At 40.6% G+C, this 14,507-nt stretch overlaps 1 protein-coding gene across 8 annotated transcripts in view; it reads right to left on the bottom strand.

Annotated features, from left to right (window-relative positions):
* Positions 1-11,439, bottom strand: part of ACER3 (alkaline ceramidase 3) — a 162,359-nt gene extending 150,920 nt beyond the window's left edge. For 3 of the 8 annotated variants that reach the window (XR_011995139.1, XR_011995140.1, XM_072725968.1), the window contains exon 1: positions 11,216-11,422. Coding sequence is in view for 2 of the 8 variants with exons in the window: in XM_072725968.1 (XP_072582069.1) it covers positions 11,216-11,318 (103 nt within the window). In the remaining 6 variants the exon portion in view is untranslated. Of the gene's footprint in view, positions 1-11,215 lie in introns of all 8 variants that reach the window. The other 5 variants (XM_026010434.2, XM_072725972.1, XM_072725974.1 and 2 more) reach the window with 4 other exon arrangements.
* Between the last annotated feature and the right edge of the window lie 3,068 nt (positions 11,440-14,507).

Genomic DNA, 14,507 nt, shown 5'->3' with positions numbered 1-14,507 from the left:
GCAGCAAAGACTAATACAAGGTGGAACTACATACTGAATAATGATAGCATGTAAGTTAGAAGGCGCATATACAAAGTTAAAGTAGCTTCTCTGAATTACCTAGAAGGACAGAAGAAATAAGTTTGGATTTTAAGTCACACATGTATTCAAAAAATATTTAAATAAACACCAGAAAAAAGAACTAGAGCAAACCTATAGTTTCCAAACCAGTAGAGTGGAGAAGAGAATAAAAAAATCTATCACTGCCACAAGAAGGCAAGAAATATAAGAGATGCAGAATAAAAAGCATTAAAAAAGGAAGGAAATAAATAAAAATGTATCAGTAATCAAATCAGTATTCACAGAAAGAGAAAATGAGACTGAATTTTTAAAATAAGAGAAACAGCTACCTGCTATTTACAAGATAAACATCTTAAACATAAGGGCACATACTAGCTGACAGTAAAAGCCTGGGGGGAAAATGCCAGGCAAAAGAAACAAAATAGATTTTAAAGCATAAATTCAATATATAACTTAAATTTCAGGTCATTTTTAGAACTAGTGCCATGTTTTGCCCAATCTCTTTAAAGAAGCAAAGCATTTATTGATGTTACACATGGCTTTGTACTAGTCTTACAGCTGGTAGAGCAATGTTCTGAAAATATTTACACAGCATGGTTACTAAGTAATAAAGACTTCTAACAGACAGCTAATAAGCAAGATAGGCTGCATACAGACAGGATTAAAAGTAATGCACATTACACTTCCACCCAAGATAGAGTATCAAGGACCATATTTACTCTCCTACCTGAAACAACCAATAAAGCAACAAAGGTGCACAAGATAACTTTTTGGGAGGCTGAATATGTTCAAATCTTGACTGTGGTGATGGGTTCACAGGAGTACATCTGTCAAAATTTAGCAAATCATGAACTTTAAGTATGTATAGTTTTTTTGCACAGCAAAGGAAACCATCAACAAAATGAAAAGGCAAACTACTGAATGAAAGAAGGTATTTGCAAATGATGTATCTGATAAGGGGTTAATTTCCAAAAACCCACATACCACCAAAACAAAACAAACCCCAAACAATCCAATTAAAAGATGGGCAGAGGACCTGAATAGACATTTCTCCAAAAAAGACATAGAGATGGCCAACAGATGCATAAAAAAATGCTCAACATCACTAATCATCAGGGAAATACAAATCAAAACCACAATGAGATTATCACCTCACACCTGTCAGAGTAGCTACTATCAGAAAGACAAGGAGACAGATAAATAACAAGTATTGGTGAGAATGTAGAGAAAAGGGAACCCTCATGTAGTCTTGGTAGGAATGTAAATTGGTGCAGCCACTATGGAAAATAGTATGGAAGTTCCTCCAAAAATTAAAAATAGAAATGCTTACAGGGGTGCCTGGGTGGCTGTTGGTTAAGCATCTGCCTTCAGCTCAGGTCATGATCCCAGGGTCCTGGGATCGAGAGCTCCAGAATGGGCTCCCTGTTCAGCAGGGAGTCTGCTTCTCCCTCTCCCTCTGCCTCTTCCCCAGCTTGTTCTCTCTCATGTTCTCTCCTTCTCACTCACTCTCACTCTCAAATAAAATCTTTTCAAAAAATTGTTCAGAGGTTTATTATAATAGCCAAAAATTGGAAACAGTCTTGGTGTCCATGATAAGACTATGGATAAACAAACTACAGTATATTCATACAGTGGAATGCTACTCAGTAATAAAAAGGAACAAATTATTGGGGCACCTGGCTAGCTCAGTCGGTAGAGCATATGACTCTTGGTCTTGGGGTTATGGGTTTGAGCCCCATGTTGGGTGTGGAGATAACTTAAAAAGTCTTTAAATTTTTTTTTAATTTTAAAAATTAAATAAAAAGGAACAGACTACTGATAACAGCATAGTTAAATCATGTTTCTCACAAGCATGAATCATAAATGGATTAATAAAAAATTTTAAATCTTTTCCATTTTAACTTGTAATATAGTAAATACCAAATGATTTAACTCACTGAGCTCTTCAGGGTCCTCTATTTTTAAATGTATAAAGGAGGTCATGAGACAAAAAATTTTGAGAACTTCTGACCTACTGAAAGTTGAATATGGGCATGCCCTACAATCTAACCATTATACTACTCAATAGATACAGGAACTCTTAATTTGTATGTGCTAAGATATACAAAAAGGTTATAATATTATTTGTAATAACAAAAACCTGAAAACAACAAAACACCCAATGACTGAGGAACAGATAAATCAATATATTCATACAGTAAAATTCTAAACAGTAAAAATAAATGAACTATATCTAAACCCATCAACACACTTAATTCTTGGGAACATGAAACATACATGTTTCATGTATGATACATATACTAGACGACAATTTAAGTGAAAAAAATAAGTTGAAGAATAAACACACACACAGTACAATTCCACTTATATAAAACAATTAAACCTAAACAGTGTATTTTCAGTGTATTTTTAGGAATGCATAGTGGTAAAAAGCTAGGAAATGATAAACACTAAATTAAGGATAGTGGTTATCTCTGGAGAAAAAGGAAGAAGATGGAATGAGGGAAAGGCACAGAGGGGGTTAAATGTTTATTTAATGAATGTTTTTAACCAAAGAACAGTCCTCCTTTATCAAGGTCATAATTCTCTTCCAATGTTAAGCTTTAAGTTGGACATTTCTAAAATAGTGAAAGAACAGAGAACATCCATCTGATTGGCAAAATTAAATAAACGAACTCCAGTGATCAACTGGATACCAGACAACAAAACCAGACTGTCCTCATGTCTGCTTAAAAAAGGAGGTGGGGAGAGGTGGAGGAGGGATTGCTACCCAGCAGGTGAAACAGTCTGAAACTGTAATATTTCATTTTGGGAAGACTATCTTATCTAGAATGTCTATCATTTTGTATAAATGAATGAATTCCAGTCACAGAACAGTTTTTACAGCACTATCAAGATTTTAACATGCATTACTTTAAAGTTCTGTTTTGTTTCCTGAGTCTATTCAGTCTTTCCTCTTGCTGCTAAAACCAGCTTGCTCTGAAAAGTTAAAGAATCTTAAGATGGAATCCACACCTATAATGAGTCAAAGATTTTTCTAGTCATGCAACTCAATTATTTCAACTTTGAAGGGCTTACTTATTTTCATTGGGTAAAATACCTCTTTTGAGTCTTCTAAGTACATCATTGGGATAAATAAAATGATGCTTATAAAAATTCTTCAAAATTTTCAGATAAAGGGCCTATATTAAACTTTATTATTCTTAAAGTTTTATCCTCTAAGAATAAAATGTATGGTATAATTTGGCATACTTTGAGTTTACACAATAGGAAATCAAAATTGCTGAAAACTCAACTTTAGACAGTTTCAGTTACGTATTGCTGAATAACAAACTACCCCCAAACTTCATGGCTTAAAAAAAAAAAAAACAATTTATCTCTCATAGGAACAACACAACAATGAGAAGTGCACAGGAATCTAATACATGCAATACATAAACAGTCTGTTTTGGCAAGAGTACAGTGTAACCAGGGAAAGCAGGAATTACAGGGAAAAGGAGGAACAAAGACTGAAGAGTTCAGAATACACTAGATCCCAAAATGAGCTAAAACTACATAATCACCAAAAGGGTGAAAACTGAAGACTAACACCAAATATTAGTGAGAAAGTCGATGAAATGCTGTGAAACATGACACACACTTTGAGAAAAGGTCTGGCAGTTTCTAATAGAATTGAACAGACAACTATCCTCTTACCCAGTATTTCCAGTCCTGAGTACTTACCTATGAGAAATGAAAATACATATTCACAAGAAGACTTGCACAAGAATGTTCATAGCAGCTTTATTTATAATTGCCAAACATGAATGCACCCAGGTTTTCAACAGCAACAGGAAAACTGATAAACTGTGGTATATTCGTACAATGGAATACTACTCAGTAATAAAAAAGAACTACCAATATATGCAACAACATTGGTGAAATCTAAAAAACATGATGCTGAGTGAAATAAGTCTTATACCAAACAGTAAATACTATATGATTCTACTTATATGCAGCTCTAGAACAGGCACATCTAATCTATGGTAGGGAAAAATAAATTAGAAGTGGTTGTCCTGGAGAGAAGGTGAAGGTGAGGATTAACAGGGAAGGGCATGAGGAACTTTCTTGCTTCATGGTAAAGTTCCGTATTTTAAAAGAGGTTTTGATCACACAAATAAATGCATTTCTCAAAATTCAGCAAATATACCATAAGATCTGGGCATAACATTGAATATAAATTTTACACTCAAAAAACCCCACAAAGAATTGAACTTTAACTGATGATATCCATGTTGAAGGATTTGGGAGAAAGTATACAGAGGTCTGCAGTTTACTTTGAAATGTGTCAAAAAATAAAATGACAAAAGAATGGATAAATAGGATGCCTGGGTGACTCAGCGGTTAAGCATCTGCTTTCAGCTCGGGGTCGTGGCCCCGGGGTCCTGGGATCAAGTCCCACATCAGGCTCCCTGAATGGAGCCTGCTTCTCCCTCTGCCTGTGTCTCTGCCTCTCTCTGTGTGTCTCTCATGAATAAATAAATAAAATCTTAAAAAAAATGGATAAATGGACAGACATGCAATAAAACAGGTATAATACAATGTTAATAACAGAATCTAGGCAATAGGTGAACAGACATCAAGTGCAAAATTCCTCACTGTTGTGAAAATATTCATTAAAAAAAGAAGAGGGTTTTTCATGCCATGTTAGAATTTGGCCTTTATCTTTCAGTCAGTAGAAAGTCTTCCAAGGGAGGAATACCTGAGTGGCTCAGTCAGTTAAGCATCTGAATCCTCTGACTCCTGATTTCAACTCAGGTCATGATCTCAGGGTTGTGAGACTGAGTCCCACGTCAGGCTCCGCACTCAGTATAGAGTCTGATTGTCCCTCTCACTCTGCTCTTTCCGCTTCTTGCACTCGCTTTCTCTCTCTCTTTCTCAAATAGTAAATAAAATCTTTTAAAAAAATTATTTTTAAGACCTCCAAGGGAAACAGAAACATCTAACTCTGTAAGGAGTAATCACTCAGGTTTTAAAGATGTATCCACTGAGAGAATGCAACTACAAATGACAAGGGAACATCATGTGCAAAAGCAATCCTACTGAAAATACCTAAAAATTCTGGTATACTCTCAATATATTCAAACAAATGAAAGAAGGATGAAAGGAGGAAAAGAGAAGGGAGGAAAGGTTCACTAAAGTGAGGAGTCAGGTAGGTCAAGGAGGAAACCTACCCCCAAAAAGTTTAACCTACCCCGACTCTCCCCAAACTCAGTGTTTGTTCTTAAAGACTTTCTACTGACTGGATGAGGCCCACCCACATTACTGACAGTAATCTTTACTTAAAGTCAACTGATTGTAGATGTTGACCACATTTATAAAATACCTTCACAGCAACACCTAAATTAGTATTTAAATAAATGGATATCATAGCCTAGTCAAATTCACATATAAAACTAACCATCACAGATGAAGAGGCCTCAACTGTAACACAGCATGATTTATGTTTAAACTTATTCTGACTAGATTCCAATTCAACTAATATTTATTGAGAACTTAGTATTTGCCAGATCCTTCACCTCACCGTACACTTTCACACATAACATTTAATTCTCATAACCCTCTTAAATATCATTATTCTCATGTTATAGAAAATAAATTGATACAAAGAATGATTGAGTAACCTGCCCAAAGCTACAACATTCAACTTGAGCAAAGTTCAAATAGGAATCTCAATCCTGGCTCCAAGTCATTATACTATCTATGTACTTTCCCAACAGTAAACATGTAGGACTTTTTTGTCACTACTAACTGCTTCTGCTTCTGCTATCTCTTTTAGGCTCTATCATTTTGCTGGGTCCTAAAATGTTTCTCCATACTTCTACTTCTTTTCTTTTTTTTTTAAGATTTTATTTATTTATTCATAGAGACAGAGAGAGGCAGAGACACAGGCAGAGGGAAAAGCAGGCATCATACAGAGAACCTGACGGTCTCCAGGATCACACCCTGGACTGCAGGTGGCACTAAACCGCTGCGCCACCCGGGCTGCCCCTACTTCTACCTCTTTTAAAATACTTTTTTGCACTACCTAAAACTCTCCAGGCCAGGTTTTTTTTTTTTTCTTCCCTACAAATGGGGAAATAGTTGGCAAAGGAACAGGGTAAACCCAAAATCAAAGAAACAACTTAAAATGCATTGGGCAAGACTTTCATTTAAATGTTCACTCTTCTATGTATTCTGACTTAGTAAAGTTCCCCCAAATTACCATTTGAGGTCCTCGTTCTTCTTATTTACCCACATACCAATTATTGGTCCATTAAAAATAAAAACAAAAATTATCATATCTTCCAACATGTGCTGCCAAATGACAATTCTTCCTAGTTAATATTTTGAACAACATGGGTAAAAATTAAGTTAAAATGAGATTTAAATACTCTTAACCTTCAAGTATTACTAAGCTGTAATTACCAACTACATACTTAAGTCTAAAAAGTGGTTTGAGGGGCATCTGGGTGCCTCAGTCAGTTAAGCACATCCAACTTTTGATTTCAGCTCATATCACGATCTCCACATGAGACTGAGTCCTGTGATGCACTCCACGCTCAGCAGGAAGTCTGCTTGAGATTCTCTCTCTCCCCTTCCCTAAGCCCCTCTCCATGCACACACTCTCTCTCTAAAAATAAATAAGTAAATAAAATCTTAAAAAAAAAAATCAAGGCAAAAACTGTTGGTGATTATTCACTGCACATCTGTTATTCAGTTCACTCACAGACAGCAGGGTGTAGCTGAGTTATCTCATCTCCTGGTAATGAATGTACATGACACTTTACAAAATGAATAATCAAAAGAGGGAAATAGCCAACAATGATTAAAGTGTAGCAAAGAAATAAAAAGTGATAATGTTGGAAGTGAAATTCCAATCAAACATAAACAGAGTTACCAAAGCAATAGCTGACAATGACAATATTGATTGCTGTCAAGAGACTCTAGGTATGTAGCCAGGAACACTTAGTCAAGGCAAACTTATCAACATAAATGAAAAAGTGGTTGTGAGAAAAGGATGAAGATGGACTAGAAGAAGTGACACCAGCAAAAAATTCTGCATTAGAAGAACTGTCAGAGATATTTCACAATATTGAAAGTGCGAAGAGGGACGCCTGGGTGGCCCAGTGGTTGAATGTCTGGTTTGGCTCAGGGTGAGATCCTGGGGTCCTGGAATAGAGTCCTGCATCAGGCTTTCTGCAGGGAGCCTGCTTCTCCTCTGCCTATGGCTCTGCCTCTCTCTGTGGGTCTCTCCTGAATAAATAAAATCCTTAAAAAAAAAAAAGTGCAAAGAGTAAAATGTTGAAGCTGAACCAAACTTAGAAGGAATATGACAATTCATCAAGGCATAGAAAAATTACTCATTCCATATCATAAGTTATATGACAAGAAGGCCAGCACCGTTCAATCTATTCTTGATAAGTTCTTTTACAAAGAAGTAACACATTTTAATTCTCAATGTTTTTTTAATGTCTTATAGTTTACTAGGGTACATGGGTGGCTCAGCCAGTTAAACATCTGCCTTCAGCTCAGGTCATGATCCTGGAGTGACAGGATGGAGCCCTACATTAGGCTCCCTGCTCAGCAGGGAGTCTGCTTCTCCTTCTCCTTCTGTCCCTCCCAATTGTGTGCTCTCTCTCTCTCTCTCTCACTCCCTCTCAAATAAATAAAATCTTAAAAAAATAAAAGTAAATTACAGTGTACTAAATATTAGTTTTGCTATTTTTTTCATTTCTCTATAGATTTATAACCAACAATAAGAGGGTTTATAGTGTTTGACAAAAAATGTTAAAGGTAACAGAACAATCATAACCTTTCCCATTGATCATTAAGACTACTTTGCCAGGTTTTAACTTGCATAGTCACTACTATAAAGAGTGAGGACTGCCTGTACCTATAACTTCTGGCACACCAAGGAACGAACATTTTTGACCATTAAAAAGAAAAACTACCCCCCTCCTTTACAATCTGCTCAAACAAAAAAGGAATTTTGAAATGAAGAAGAGGGAGGAGGAAGTGGGGGAAGAGTAGGAGGAGGAGAATTTGAACTCATCTTGGATGATACTAAGACACAGATTTTCAGGTATTTCAGTGACTCAGAACTGCTGCCACATCTAAACATGCAATTCTGGGGGATCCCTGGGTGGCTCAGTGGTTTAGCACCTGCCTTTGGCCCAGGGTGCAATCCTGGAGTCCTGGGATCGAGTCCCGCATCGGGCTCCTGACATTGAGCCTGCTTCTCTCTCTGCCTCTCTCTCTCTCTCTCTCTCTCTGTGTCTATCATGAATAAATAAATCTTTAAAAAAAATTTAAACATGCAATTCTGGAAACTCATCTTTTTACTATTCAAAATACACACAGCCTAAAAAAAAAAAACAAAAAAAACAAAATACACACAGCCTAGTGGTAAAAGATAGGATTCAACAACTTAAAAAAAAAAAAAAAAGGATTCTGAAATATTTAACAATTAAAGTGTGAAAGAATATGGCATATAGTAGCTTTAGAATCAGACCTCAACTTGAATACTACTATCTTTACAGCACTTTTTGCAACCTTACGTAAAAACCAAAGAGGGGTACCTAGGTGGCTCAGTTGGTTGGGGCATTTCAGCTCAGGTCATGATCTCAGCATCTGGGATTGAATCACCCCCTATCCCCCCAACCCCACCCCACAACTGGCCAGGCTCTGAGCTCAGCAGGGAGTCTGCCTAAGATTCTCTCTCTCTCTCTCTCTCCCTTTGCCCCACTCTCCACTCTCTCTCAAGTACTCTCTCTCTAGAATAATAAACAAATCTTTAAAAGAAAAAAAAAGAATGAAAGAGAATAGATGAAGTGCTTAGCAAAGTATGGTACACAGTGAACACTAAGATATGGCTATTATTCCCATTATTATCTTTAATATTTCTATCATTAGTATAAATAATATAACAATGATAAAACTGCATTTTCAACATCATTATTAACCAGCATATTTTTCAAAGATCAAATTCTCTTACTCCAAAATATGATAAATACCCACTTCCTCCTGGGTAAGAAGACTGGACCTCAATATCCTCCAGATAATTTTCTCCCAAGGTACATGTGCAAGGGGCAACCAACATTCACTTACCCTCTTCTTGCAGCCCCTGATTCCTATGTCAAAACCCTCCCTGCAGTCTGCTCAGTTTCCTCCTCTGAGAACGGTAAGACCAAAAGCCATTTCCCATTTCTCAGAGCTATCTGGCAGAACAGTAGTATCTTGCACTCTCATAGCTCACATGACTTAACTGTCAGTTTTCTCTTGATTCTAATCCTTGGTTCTAAACTAAGAATCATTATTACCTATATCCACCCATAAATATGCAAAGGACCTAAGGGCCAACTAAACATTAATTCCCTATAATATATTCATGTGAGTTAGTTGAGCAAAGTCTGTTTCAACACTTTGTGACCTCTACCTCTCCTCAATCCATTCCATGATTCTTTAGTTTAGGTCTCTGCATGTTGATGTAAAAATCTCTCCCCTCACCATTAGTTTCCATCCATACACTCTAATTCCACATTCCAAAAATACAGAAAGTCTAGCTGCTCTATAGGACAGCCTATCCAATATTTGAAGACCTGAGTTTCTCTTTTTCATGCTACACACTCCCAGGTCAGAAAGCATGGTTTTAAGTCCTTTCCTCTCAGGGACCTTCTCTGCACTAGGTATGGGTTTGCCAACATGATCTAACAACAAATTGATAAAGCGCTTCCTTGCCAACGTTTGGGCTGCCAAGTAATTACACTACAAATGATCCCTGTGTCCATATACTTCCATTATTACTTAAAAATTATTACTTTAAACTAGTAGTTCAGGATAAGTGACTCTCAGCCTAAATCATGGTTTAAAGTCTTGAACAGTACAAAGAGTCGGCTTTTGTTGTTACTGTTGTTTTTTAATTTAGCCAATTACTGTGAAGAGTAGAGTAGGATCAGCTGTCATGACACTCTTGCCTCTTTCCTACAAAGCCAAACAAATGCCTGGGGAGAGGACCCAACCATGGGAAGGTTAGAGAAGAGCTGCTTCATGTGCTGAGAAAGTGGATCCAATTAAAAGAAGAAATAGCCAAAAAAAAAAAAGAAGAAGAAGAAGAAAGAAGAAGAAGAAAGAAGAAGAAAGAAGAAGAAGAAAGAAGAAAGAAGAAGAAGAAGAAGAAATAGCCCAAAAAATGTATGTGTGTATATATGTGTATATATATATATGTATGTGTGTATATATATATATATATATATATATATATATATATATATATAATTGTTGTTCTGTACTTGGCCAGAAGCAGGTACGTACCTGAAGAAGGATCAAACACTGCTCTCAAAACTTAACCAAAGTAAACTGCATAAAAGGAAGTGAGTGGCAGGTTTTCCCTGTGCTTCCCTAGCCTACAGGAATAAGACCTGGTGAAATACACACACACACACACACACACACACCCCTAGGGGGCAACTGGGGCCCGTCAGGGGCAGCAGCTGCAGAGACACGCTCCCCAAGTCCTCAGGAGGTGGAATCAGTAGTGTCCTCGGATGAACCCTAACCCTTAGGAGGCAGGGGGGCGAAGGCACCTGGGTCTCCGGGTCTCTCGCGAGCCTGGCACCTTCCCTAGAGGTGACCCAAGGACCGACGAGGACAGAGCATGGGAAGGGAAAGGCCTGGGAGTCTTGGCGTGTGGGGTCAAACTAGGCTAGGACCTGCCCCTCGCCCGTGCCCTTAGGCCGAAGGCGAAGGCGGCGGCCGAAGGCGGCAGGAGCAGGTGTCCGGGGCCCTCATTCTAACGAGCAGAGCCTCGCTCTCTCCCAGCCCGTCCTCGGGCCGCCCCCGACAGGAATCCCCGCCCAGCCCTGCCTCCTCAGGCCTCCGCGGGGGTCCGGCGGGGGCTCCCCACTTCCCTTCCGCGGCCCCCAAGCCGCCCGGACCCCGGCGCGCCTCACCCGCCGTACCGGACTCCCGCCCCCTCCCCGGGCGGCGCGGCGCACTCCGCCTCCCCGGCCGGGCCTGGGGCCTCCCCCGGCGGCCAGGTCCGCCCTCCGCCTCCCTCACGCGGCGTCTCCCCTCACCCTGGCGCCCTCCCTCCCAGCCTCCCGCCTCAGGCCCGGGCGCTGGCGCCCGCACTCACAGAACTCGGCGATGTACCAGGTCACCGCGTAGTTCTCCTCGCACCAGTCCAGTGTGGACGTCGTAGGACCCCAGTAGCCCTCGCGGTCCGCGGCGGGAGCCATCGCGCACGCCGCCGCCTCAGCCGCCGCCGCCGCCGCCGCCGCCCAAGCGCTCCTCAGCCCGCTGCGCTCGGCTCGGCAGGCTCCCAGGCCGGCTCGGGCCCTGCTCGCGCGCTCAGCGCACGCCCCGCCCGCTCGCCCTCCGGGGGGCGGGGCCGCCGCCGTCAGCGGCAGTGCCCGGCGGGGAGGCCCCGCCCACCGCGCCGGCCGGGGCCCCGCCCACCCCGAGGGCTCTAGGGTTTCCCTCGGCCCCTGCTGCCCGCGGAAGGGCGGTGCCTCCCCGGGCCACCTGCCCCACCCACACACGCCCCTGGCTGTAGGTTCTCGGTGCCTGATAATCCTCGTGCTGCTCTCGGCCTCTATTTGTGTGTGTGTGTGGGGGTTGATTTCACTAGGGCGGGGTGGATGGGAGCTTTCCACAAGCCCTGGCCTGATAAAACCTGTGCAGAGTTGCACCTCGGTGTCTCCTTTGACGGCAGGCCCCGAACGGAGCCCCGAAACAGAACTCTCCCCGCCCCCGGACCCCTAGGAAATAAACAGTGATTTTCCGATAAAGGTATAGCTAAATGTCTCTTGGGGACAAAGGGAAAGGGCAACGACCCTGGAGGGAAAAGAAAAAAAGAAGAAGAAGAAGAAGGGGAGGGCGGGGGCGTTAAGATCCTATAAAAGAATGAAGTCAAAGCACTAAAACTGCTGCTTGAGACGGGGCTTCCAAGCCCAGAGGTTTCCAGGGTCTCCCTATACTTTGCCCTGCTCTCCAGGCAACCGACAGCCTCCCCTACCTCCAGCCTTAGACCCCGATACTACGCAACGCTGCCAGACGAATCTTTTAAAAACACGAATGCAGCTGCTCCCGCCCCTCGTGTTCAGCTACACAAACTCTTCCCTAGTTCGGAATGTGCTGGGTCCATTCCCATCTCAGCCTTTGCCCCTGCTGTTCATCTGGGACTGCCTTCCTCTCTTCTCTATTTGGCTAACTCCCACTGGTCCTTTAAAATCCAGCTTCCTGAAGCACTTCCTGTCACCCCCAAGAGCTCCCTTGCCCTTTGTTCATACCCTCCAGTGATACATCCTGATGGGAAAGCTTGCTGTCCATTCTCTGCCTGACTGTTCAGTTTGAAATGAAGATTATAGTTAAGTATGATACAATTGCTATTTTCTAAAGGAACTAGTGGGATAAGGTGCAATCACAGGTAAAAGAGAAATCAAGGGGAGATGTGCCCACAGCTTCTCTGCAAAGTGACCCCAGCAGATAACAGATGCAAAAGCTTTACTTGTAGGGTGCAGAACCTAGGAATAGAGGCAATGTGTATTAATAGAAATAGCAGGATTTCTGAACATTTTCTTTGGAACAGCAGACATGGAGCTTTTGCTGTTTACCTGGCCCTTTGCTGGTGCTGGGAAAGATCCAAGGGTGCAGTCTCCGGAGAAATAAAAGCCACTGAGGTGTGGGAAAACATCTATTTCTAAGCATTTAAAAAATCTCAACCTCTAGGGGTGCCTGGGTGGCTCAGTCGATTAGGTGTCTGCTCTGGTGATGATCCCAGGGTCCTGGGACTGACCCCCATGTCAGCTCCCTGATTGGTAGGAAGCCTGCTTCTCCCTCTCCCTCTGCCTGCAGCTCCCCTGGCTTGTGCTTTCAATCTCTCTGTCAAATAAATAAATAAAATCTTTAAAAAAAAATCTCAACCTCTAATATGTTTTGTATATGTTTTTAATATGCATAATAATCATGTATATGTAATTTATAAATGAATAAATACACATATATTTGTATATTCAAAGTGAACATGCAGAAATACATACTCAAAAGTGATTTGCTAGAGTTGGAGTGCCTGGCTGGCTCATTCAGTAGACCCTGGGATTCTTGGTCTTGGGGTTGTGAATTCGAGCCACAAGGTGTAGAGATTACTTAGAAATAAAATCTTAAAAAAAAAAAAAGTGGGGCACCTGGGTGGCTCAGACGGTTAAACGTTTGCCTCAGGCTCAGGTCATGGTCCCAGGGTTCTGAGATCAAGCCCTGCAAGGTGAGGGTTGCGGGGGGAGGTCCTCTGCTCAGCAAGGAGCCTGCTTTTTACTTTTCCTCTGCCTGCCATTCTGCCTACATGTGCTTTCTCTCTCTGTGTCAAATAAAGAAAATCTTTTTTAAAAAAATGTGATTAGCTGATGAGATTACAATGAAAATAGTGTAGAGACCACAAAAATAGTGTGATAATATTTTGCTAGGACTAAATAAAAAATTAGGGTGTTGTAGGAACTCCTATGTGGAAAGGACCCCTGACCCAACCAAGTGACTCAAGGCAGAAGATGAAGTCTTGACTAAATCAATACCCTGCACATTTCATCACATTTTCAACAAGAGTGGGGGAAAAAAAAATCTACCATGGCCAGGACAAAATTTAGGGGAGAGATATTCCCCTGACCAAGAAAACAGGTGCACTGCAGTAGTATCACTCTTGGAAAACAAAATGGATTTCATAGTTTTATCAGCAATATCTATCTTTCTCTCTTTCTAACAAATCTTTCCCAAGTATAAAAACAATGCATGGAAATGTAAGGGACCCTGAGAAGCCAAAACTATCTTGAAAGATCAGAGTTGGAGGACTCATACTTCCCAATTTCAATACTACAAAGTTACACTAATCAAGGGAGTGTAATACTGGCATAAGGATAAACATGTAGATTAATGGAATAGAATGAAGAGTCCAGAAATAAACTCTTAAGTTTTTGGTCAGTTGATTTCCAGCAAGGATGCTAAGATAATTCGATAGGGAAAGAATAGTCTTTTCAACAAATGGTGCTGTGACAACTGGATATCCACGTGCAAAGAATGAAATTAGACTCCTTGCCACAGTAAATAAAATTAACTCAAAATTAATCACAGAGTTACATGTAAAAGCTGAAACTATAAAACTCTTAGTTTATATAAAAGTAAATTTTTGTAACCTTGGGTTAGGCAGCGGTTTCGTATATAAAATAACAAAAGCACAAGCAACAAAAGAAAGAATAGATAAATTGGACTTCATCAAAATAAAAAACTCTTTGTTGCAAGTTCACCATCAATAAAGTGAAAAGATGACCCAAAAAGAAGAAGAAAACGTTTACAAATAATCTATCTGATAAGAGACTTGTTTGTGTTCAGAATATGTACCGAACTTTTACAACTCAGTAAAAACGCACACAAAAAACTTA

The sequence above is a fragment of the Vulpes vulpes genome, chromosome 11 (genome assembly GCF_048418805.1).
Source record: "Vulpes vulpes isolate BD-2025 chromosome 11, VulVul3, whole genome shotgun sequence".
Taxonomy (NCBI): Eukaryota; Metazoa; Chordata; class Mammalia; order Carnivora; family Canidae; genus Vulpes; species Vulpes vulpes.
The sequence above is the reverse complement of the archived record's forward strand: the minus strand, read 5'-3'. Positions and strand labels throughout refer to the sequence as shown.